Source organism: Pristiophorus japonicus, chromosome 30, assembly GCF_044704955.1.
Source record: "Pristiophorus japonicus isolate sPriJap1 chromosome 30, sPriJap1.hap1, whole genome shotgun sequence".
NCBI lineage: Eukaryota > Metazoa > Chordata > Chondrichthyes > Pristiophoridae > Pristiophorus > Pristiophorus japonicus.
Genome location: NC_092006.1, coordinates 9916180 through 9925659, shown reverse-complemented (window position 1 = coordinate 9925659; position 9480 = coordinate 9916180). Strand labels below are relative to the sequence as shown.

Genomic DNA, 9480 nt, shown 5'->3' with positions numbered 1-9480 from the left:
CAGCGCGCCCTCAGTACTGCCCCTCCGACTGTGCGGCGCTCCCTCAGTACTGCCCCTCCGACTGTGCGGCGCTCCCTCAGTACCGCCCCTCCGACAGTGCAGCGCTCCCTCAGCACTGCACTGGAGTGTGGGCCTAGATTTATGTGCTCAAGCCCCTGGATAGAGACTTGAACCCACAACCTTCAGAATGAGGTCAGTGTGCTGCCCACTGAGCCACGGCTGACTCTATGGCAACAGGGAAGGAAGAAAGTCCATATACACACACACACACACACACTCGCTCTCTCTCTCTCTCTCTCCTCCCTTCTCCATGTTCTCCGTCATACACGCACACACACACATGTAAATAAAGTCACAAAAATGATGCTTGATAAAAAATTTATTAAAAGACACAAAAAAATACCAGATCACAATAAAATTATATCAAAAGCGACAGATTCGAAGTGATGTTGAGAAACGAGCTGGGGATACAAGAGTCCAGTTCTCGTGGGGCACAGCACTGTCAACTGCTGTTCTGAGACCAACATTACACAGCAGGTTGACAACAGAGAGAAGACATGACGTGTGAGAGAGAGAGAGAGATCGCTGCAAAATCTGCACCTTCAGTCAGAGCAGACAGGTCACAGAGCTGCCTCGATTGATTCAAACAGGAACACGCTGCGAACATCGTCACAGGCAGTCCCTCGGAATCGAGGAAGACTTGCTTCCACTCGAACAGTGAGTTCTCAGGTGGCTGAACAGCCCAATACGAGAGCCACAGTCCCTGTCACAGGTGGGACAGACAGTGGTTGAGGGAAGGGGAGGGTGGGACTGGTTTGCCGCACGCTCCTTCCGCTGCCTGCGCTTGGTTTCTGCATGCTCTCGGCGACGAGACTCGAGGTGCTCAGCGCCCTCCCGGATGCACTTCCTCCACTTAGGGCGGACTGGTCTTTGGCCCAGGGACTCCCAGGTGTCGGTGGGGATGTTGCACTTTATCAGGGAGGCTTTGAGGGTGGTCCCTTGTAACGTTTCCTCTGCCCACCTTTGACTCGAATGCCGTGAAGGAGTTCCGAGTAGAGCGCTCGCTTTGGGAGTCTCGTGTCGGGCACGCGAACAGTAAGTGTAGCAATTGGCAGAGTAGAGCAGACTGTTTGATGAACGAACAGGAAAATAGCTTGGAATGAAAGACCGATACGTTTTACAGCAGCGACTGTCACAAAAGGTGCAAAGCTTTCTCGAACCAATCCTTCGGGACTGCGGCTCGTGGAGCGATCCGAATGTTCAACATTTCAGACAAGCCCTGTCGACCCGAAGTGCATTGGATGCAACGAGGGATTACCATTATCGCTCGAGCCATTTCTCGCTGTGCGGTCTGCCGTTCCAGAGCCAGTGCAGCAGCAACAACTCGACACATTAAAGGATAGGACACAGAGAAGTGTAGAGGAACAAAGGGATCTGGGAGTGCAGGTCCACAGATCCCTGAAGGTGGCAGGCCAGGTGTATAAGGTGGTTGAGAAGGCAAACGGGATACTTGCCTTTATTGGCCGAGGCATAGAATACAAGAGCAGGGAGGTTATGCTTGAACTGTATAAAACACTGGTTAGGCCGCAGCTGGAGTACTGCGTGCAGTTCTGGTCACCACATTACAGGAAAGATGTGATTGCACTGGAGAGGTTGCAGAGGAGATTTACCAGGATGTTGCACTGGAGAGGGTACAGAGGAGATTTACCAGGATGTTGCACTGGAGAGGGTACAGAGGAGATTTACCAGGATGTTGCACTGGAGAGGGTACAGAGGAGATTTACCAGGATGTTGCACTGGAGAGGGTACAGAGGAGATTTACCAGGATGTTGCATTGGAGAGGATACAGAGGAGATTTACCAGGATGTTGCACTGGAGAGGGTACAGTGGAGATTTACCAGGATGTTGCACTAGAGAGGGTACAGAGGAGATTTACCAGGATGTTGCACTAGAGAGGGTACAGAGGAGATTTACCAGGATGTTGCACTAGAGAGGGTACAGAGGAGATTTACCAGGATGTTGCACTGGAGAGGGTGCAGAGGAGATTTACCAGGATGTTGCACTAGAGAGGGTGCAGAGGAGATTTACCAGGATGTTGCACTGGAGAGGGTGCAGAGTAGATTTACCAGGATGTTGCACTAGAGAGGGTGCAGAGGAGATTTACCAGGATGTTGCACTGGAGAGGGTACAGAGGAGATTTACCAGGATGTTGCACTAGAGGGCACAGAGGAGGTTTACCAGGATGTTGCACTGGAGAGGGTGCAGAGGAGATTTACCAGGATGTTGCACTGGAGAGGGTACAGAGGAGATTTACCAGGATGTTGCACTAGAGAGGGCACAGAGGAGATTTACCAGGATGTTGCACTGGAGAGGGTGCAGAGGAGATTTACCAGGATGTTGCACTGGAGAGGGTACAGAGATTTACCAGGTTGTTGCCTGGACTGGAGAATTTTAGCGATGAGGAAAGATTGGAGATGCTAGGTCTGTTTTCTTTGGAACAGAGAAGAGACCTGATTGAGGTGTATAAGGGGCCTAGATAGAGTGGATAGGACGGACCTATTTCCCTTAGCAGAGGAGTCAACAACCAGGGGGCATAGATTGAAAGTAATTGGGGGGAGGTTTAGAGGGGATTTGAGGGGAAATGTCTTCACCCAGAGGGTGGTGGGGGTCTGGGGTGGAACTCACTGCCTGAAAGGGTGGTAGAGGCAGAAACCCTCACCACATTTAAAAAGTACCTGGATGTAACACTTGAAGTGCCGTAACCCACAGGGCTACGGACCGAGAGCGGGAAAGTGGGATTAGGCCGGGTGGCTCTTTGTCGGCCGGCGCGGGACACGATGGGCCGAAATGGCCTCCTTCCGCGCCGTAAATGTCTCTGATAAGGGGTAAGCCATTTCGGACCGAGATGAGGAGAAACCTCTTCACTCAGAGAATTGTGAACCTGTGGAATTCTCTACCACAGAAAGTTGTTGAGGCCAGTTCGTTGGATATATTCAAAAGGGAGTTAGATGTGGCCCTTACGGCTAAAGGGATCGAGGGGTGTGGAGAGAAAGCAGGAATGGGGTACTGATATTGCATGATTAGCCATGATCTTATGGAATGGCGATGCAGGCTCGAAGGGCCGAATGGCCTGCTCCTGCACCTATTTTCTAAGTTTCTAAAGCACTCCAAAGTTGCGGAGGAAAAGTTCCGGCAGCTGGTGGGTGGCTGGAGCCGAGGCGAGGAGGTTCAAGTCACTGTCAGTGCCACTCCCAGAGTGTGTCGGGTCGTTGGGGAGGGGGCGGACTGTCAGATCCCTTCCAGCTCTTTCTTCGGCAGTGGCCTCCTGAACAGCAAGATGTGCGGCTCTGAGGAGGAAACAGACAGCTCAGCAACAACAACTTGCATTCATACGGCGCCTTCAACGTGGTAAAATGCTCCCACTACCTCCCCCCCCCCCCCCCGCCCTCCCGCGGGGCTTCACGGGAGCCGACGGGGATCTGACACCGAGCCGCCGGAGCTATTCGGGACAGGCAACCCAAAGCTGGGTCGAAGAGGTCGGTTTTAAGGAGCGTCCTCAAGGGGGAGAGAGAGGCGGAGAGGGTTAGGGAGGGAGTTCCAGAGCTTGGGGCCCAGGCAGCTGAAGGCACGGCCACCGATGGTGCAGCGATTATAATCAGCGATGCTCAGGAGGGCAGAATTAGAGGGGCGCAGAGATCTCGGGGGGTTGTGGGGCTGGAGGAGGTGACAGAGATAGAGAGGGGTGTGGAGGCTGGAGGAGGTTACAGAGATAGGGAGGGGTGTAGGGGTTGAAGGAGGTTACAGAGATAGGGAGGGGTATAGGGGCTGGAGCAGGTTACAGAGATAGGGAGGGGTGTAGGGGCTGGAGGAGGTTACAGAGGTAGGGAGGGGTGTAGGGGCTGGAGGAGGTTACAGAGGTAGGGAGGGGTGTAGGGGCTGGAGGAGGTTACAGAGATAGGGAGGGGTGTAGGGGTTGAAGGAGGTTACAGAGATAGGGAGGGGTATAGGGGCTGGAGGAGGTTACAGAGATAGGGAGGGGTGTAGGGCTGGAGGAGGTTACAGAGATAGGGAGAGGTGTAGGGGCTGGAGGAGGTTACAGAGATAGGGAGGGGTGTAGAGGCTGGAGGAGGTTACAGAGATAGGGAGGGGTGTAGGGGCTGGAGGAGGTTACAGAGATAGGGAGGGGTGTAGGGGTTGAAGGAGGTTATAGAGATAGGGAGGGGTGTAGGGGCTGGAGGAGGTTACAGAGGTAGGGAGGGGTGTAGGGGCTGGAGGAGGTTACAGAGGTAGGGAGGGGTGTAGGGGCTGGAGGAGGTTACAGAGATAGGGAGGGGTGTAGGGGCTGGAGGAGGTTACAGAGATAGGGAGGGGTGTAGGGGTTGAAGGAGGTTACAGAGATAGGGAGGGGTGTAGGGGCTGGAGGAGGTTACAGAGATAGGGAGGGGTGTAGGGCTGGAGGAGGTTACAGAGATAGAGAGGGGTGTAGAGGCTGGAGGAGGTTACAGAGATAGGGAGGGGTGTAGGGGCTGGAGGAGGTTACAGAGATAGGGAGGGGTGTATGGGCTGGAGGAGGTTACAGAGATAGGGAGGGGTGTCAGGGCTGGAGGAGGTTACAGAGATAGGGAGGGGTGTAGGGGCTGGAGGAGGTTACAGAGATAGGGAGGGGTGTAGGGGCTGGAGGAGGTTACAGAGATAGGGAGGGGGGGGGCGAGGAGGCCAGGGAGGGATTTGAAAATAAGGATGAGAATTTTACGTCTGGTGCTGGGCTGCATCCCGATCCTCCCTGCTCTTTTACGTCCGTCTAAACAGACAAGATTCTCGGTTTAATGTCCCATCCGAAACACGGCCCCTCCGACAGTGCGCCGCTCCCTCAGTACTGCCCCTCCGACAGTGCCGCCGCTCCCTCAGTACTGCCCCTCCGACAGTGCGCCGCTCCCTCAGTACTGCCCCTCCGACAGTGCGCCGCTCCCTCAGTACTGCCCCTCCGACAGTGCGCCGCTCCCTCAGTACTGCCCCTCCGACAGTGCGATGCTCCCTCAGTACCGCCCCTCCCTCAGTACTGCACAGGAGTGTCAGCCTCGATTGATGTGCGGAAGACGGAGGAGGGTGAGCTAGTCTGGGCGCTGGGTGAAACCAGGGTTTGGCCCTTTGGAGATCTGGCAGGCAGCAATCTCCCTGTTCACCGATAGCCCTGCGGGGGAGATATTAACGACAGGGGCGAGCGAGTTTACCTGGCTCGTGAATCATATAGTGTATCCAGCCCGGACTCTGCTGCACTCCAATATTCCTCCACTCGGTCTCCGACATGAGGTGAGACTTGGGGACCAGCTTTGCTATCTTCTTCGGTAGCATAACGTGACTGGGAAAACAGAAAGGGGGTTCGTTATTCGAACACCGAGCAAAACAGCTACTTCAAAACCGGAATCTGAACGAACCATTTTCACGCTGACTTCTCCAGTCATCTGTGCGTCCAGACCGTTATTGAGGTTTAACTTCTTAGTACACTCAGTATCTGCTGCAGCTCAGTCGCCATTCTGCGCACAGCAAGCTCCCACACACAGCAATGTGATCATGACCCGGATCATCTGTTTTAGTGATGTTGGTCGAGGGATAAATATTGGTCCAGGACACCGGGGAGAACTCCCCCTGCTCTTCTTCCAATAGTGGCCCCGGGATCTTTTACATCCACCCGAGAGGGCAGACGGGGCCTCGGTTTAATGTCTCGTCCCAAAGACGGCACCTCCGACAGTGCGGCACTCCCTCAGTACTGCCCCTCCGACAGTGCGGCGCTCCCTCAGTACTGCCCCTCCGACACTGAGGGAGTATTGCACTGAGGGAGTACAGAGGGAGACGGGCAGGGGGGGTGGGGGGGGTGTGTGTTACGCAATGAGGTACGGCGGACACCGTGGGGCGATGGGTGAACGGGGCGGCGGTCCAGAGTTTCGGATCGCCCCTCGCTGACGTCGGGCGGAACGTGGGTGGGCGGCCAGGAGTGCGCGGGAATGATTAGCGGCCAGGACGCAGAGGTAACCGACGGGCACGGGTGAGGGCTTCTGCAGCGGATGAGCCGAGGGCGGGGACGGCCGGCGCTACTTGGGCGTAAAGAGGCAGCGTCGGCTCCGACATGTGGTGGGAAGCTCGTCGCGGGGAGGGTAAAAGCATAAGGGTCTTTACAAAGCCCCAATTGGGAGCCAGTTGTGGCCAAGCTCGAGGGGCTGAATGGCCTGTTCTCCCAACAGCCCCCGCGCCCGCAGAGAGCGGGGGGTAGGACCGACCTCCTTTACCAAGATGGCCGACTTCCGGCCCAGGAAGAGGACCGGAAGTAGGCGGGAAAAGGCCTTTTCCCCCCATTAAAAATAAAGTTATGAGCGACAGAAGTGGAACTGACCGGACGGGAAAGGTTCAGAGCCGCCCTGGGAATAGATTCTGAGGGAAGGGGAAGGGGAAGGGGAAGGGGAAGGGGGGGGGTGAATGGCGACAGTGCGGCGCTCCGGCAGTGGGTGAGCGCGCAGTGTGAGGCCTGAGGCCCAGGGCCCGGGTCCCCCCGCCCGCCGCTCACCGATACTCGAACTCCCCGTCACTGTACCGGTCCGAGTAACAAATCTCGGCGCTCATCGTCCGTCCGCCCGCGCGCTCCGCCGCTCAACTCGCGCGCGCTCGCTGCCCATTGGCCGGCTCCCGTCGCCGCTCCGCACCCCATTGGTTGGCTCCCGCTGCTCAACCGCTTCACCATTGGTTGCTTGTCGTTCCGCTTCCCCATTGGTTGGCATCTGCAGCTGGTCCGCTCCTATTGGTTGACTCCTGCCGCTGGTCCGCACCCCATTGGTTGGCTCCCGCTGCTCAACCGCTTCCCATTGGTAGGTTGTCGTTCCGCTTCCCCATTGGTTGGCATCTGCAGCTGGTCCGCTCCTATTGGTTGACTCCTGCCGCTGGTCCGCACCCCATTGGTTGGCTCCCGCTGCTCAACCGCTTCACCATTGGTTGCTTGTCGTTCCGCTTCCCCATTGGTTGGCATCTGCCGCTGGTCCGCTCCTATTGGTCGGCTCCTGCCGCTGGTCCGCACCCCATTGGTTGGCTCCCGCTGCTCAACCGCTTCCCATTGGTAGGTTGTCGCTCCGCTTCCCCATTGGTTGGCTCCTGCCGCTGGTCCGCTCCTATTGGTTGGCTCCTGCCGCTGGTCCGCACCCCATTGGTTGGCTCCCGCTGCTCAACCGCTTCCCATTGGTAGGTTGTCGCTCCGCTTCCCCATTGGTTGCTTGTCGTTCCGCTTCCCCATTGGTTGGCATCTGCCGCTGGTCCGCTCCTATTGGTTGGCTCCTGCCGCTGGTCCGCACCCCATTGGTTGGCTCCCGCTGCTCAACCGCTTCCCATTGGTAGGTTGTCGCTCCGCTTCCCCATTGGTTGGCTCCTGCCGCTGGTCCGCTCCCAATTGGTTGGCTTCCGCCTGTCCTCTCCCCATTGGTTGGCTCCCGCCGCTCGTCCGCTCTCCATTGGTCCGCGCCTCCTCCGCGCAGCCGCTCCCCATTGGCTGGCTTCCGCGCTGTTGACCCTCTGTCCCTATTGGTCCGCCCGCGCAACTGCGGGCTCGCTCCCCATTGGTCCGCTGCTCAGCCGCTCCCCATTGGCCGTTCTCCACCGCCGGCCCTCTTCCATTGGCCCGCGCTCTGTCAGCTCCGATTGGCCGGCGCCTTTCTCCCTTTTGGCCAACCCGAAAGCCCGCCGGCCCAGGCAGCCGCTGTGATTGGTGAGTGTGACGTGCTCGCTCCAATCACTGAGCGGCTGACGCTGAAAGGGGTCGGGGCCCCCCCATTGGTCGGGCGGGGGAGCAGCTGAGCTGCAGCCCGCGGCTGCCATTGGTCGGCGCCAGTTGCTGGCTGAAAGTTTGTGTAAAGTTTGTCAAAAGTTTTGTGGAAAGTTCAAAAGTTGTTGCCCGTCCCAAATGCCGCGTCCAATCAGCTGCAGTTTGATTGTAATTCCCTTTAAACACATGGTGCGCACATTTGAGAACAGATTGTAATTAAAATAAGTTAATTTATAAGGGAATAACTTTTATTATTAGTATTTATCTGTGTGTGCTCTGCGATGTGTATTTTTGTGTCTGAAGCTATTTTTCCCTGGGCCCACCCAGTAGCTGAGGTTCCTGCAACATTTAGCAGAGGTTGCATTAGAATTACGACCGCCACTGGCATCCAATGTAAAAGAAGACTGGGTTACTGCAATTGTTTGGTTTTTTTATACATATATATATATATATATTTCTCTCACTCAACGGTTTGGATTTTGTCCTCTGTTAAGATTTCTGGCTTACCAGGGGTCCGGACAGAGTAGAAGCTGTTCCCCATTGGTGGAAGGGTCGAGAACCAGAGGACGCGGATTTAAGGCGATTGGTACAAGAACCATCGGCGACACGAGGAAAACTTTTTTGCGCAGCAAGTGGTTGGGATCTGGAATTCTCTGCCTGAGAGGACGGTGGAGTAAGACTCAAATCGTGGCTTTCCAAAAGGGAAGCGGGTAAGTACCGAAAGGAAAAAAACATTTCAGGGCTACGGGGGGGATGATCTGGACTAGTTTTGATCGCCTGGATGGGTTGGAGAGGAATTTTCCCAGATTTATTTCCTCCCTAAGTTGGCCTGGGTATTTTATTTGTTTTTTGCCTCTCCCAGCGGATCGCATGGCTCCGGTTGGGGTGGAGTGTAGAATGTTTCAGTACCAGGGGTGTCGTAGTTGTGTGGGGCGGACTGGTTGGGCTGGGTGCTCTTTGCCTTTCCGCCATTGTTCATTGTTTGTAGGTTTATATGTAACCTTCAGGGCTGCTGACCGAGGGCCGTGTGGTTCTTCGTCACCTGGCATGGACACGATGGGCCGAAATAGCCTCCTTCCGCGCTGTAAATTTCTATGTAAGGGCGGGGGAGTGGGACAAGCTGAGAGCCGGAACGATGGGCCTCCTTCCGTGCTGTAACCATTCTATGATTAGCAAGCAGCAACAAGACATGTGCCACGTTCCCTGCATTACAACAGTGACTACAAACTTCAACATGACTTCATTGGCTGTAAAGCTCTTTGGGACGTCTGGAGGTCATGAAAGGCGCTATAGAAATGTAACTTCTTTCTTTCTTGTAACATTGTCAGCCTTTGGGGAGCAGATTAGTTTGGAAGCCGAAAGAGGTTTCCCGGGATTGTGTTGCCTTGACTTCCTGTGCGCCGATCAGAATTTCAGGCAGTTCCCTATTGATTTGTCGGTAGATCCAAGCAGATTTTGTATTGAAGATTGGGCTGTTTTTCCTGTTTTCTTTACAGGATTGCTTTGTTTTTAGAGATACTTCAAGTTCGTTCTTTTTCTCGTGACTGGCAAAACGAACACAATTTCCATTCTGACCGCTGACAACGAAGTCCAGCAAGACCAACCAAGAGACCGTTGGAACTGCGTCTGTGCAACAACTTTGTCGTTGGCAGCAGTCTCGTCCTTTTTTAAAAGAAAAC

The 9480-nt window shown here is 55.3% G+C and overlaps 1 protein-coding gene across 1 annotated transcript; it reads right to left on the bottom strand.

Moving 5' to 3' along the window:
* Positions 1-361: 361 nt before the first annotated feature.
* On the bottom strand, positions 362-6639 carry LOC139240259 (cyclin-dependent kinases regulatory subunit 1-like). Its single transcript, XM_070868740.1, has 3 exons — positions 6560-6639; positions 5232-5359; positions 362-3347 (listed from the first exon to the last, which is right to left on the bottom strand). The coding sequence occupies exons 1-3, from the start codon at positions 6613-6615 to the stop codon at positions 3289-3291; spliced, it is 243 nt and encodes an 80-aa protein (XP_070724841.1). The 5' UTR covers positions 6616-6639; the 3' UTR covers positions 362-3288.
* Between the last annotated feature and the right edge of the window lie 2841 nt (positions 6640-9480).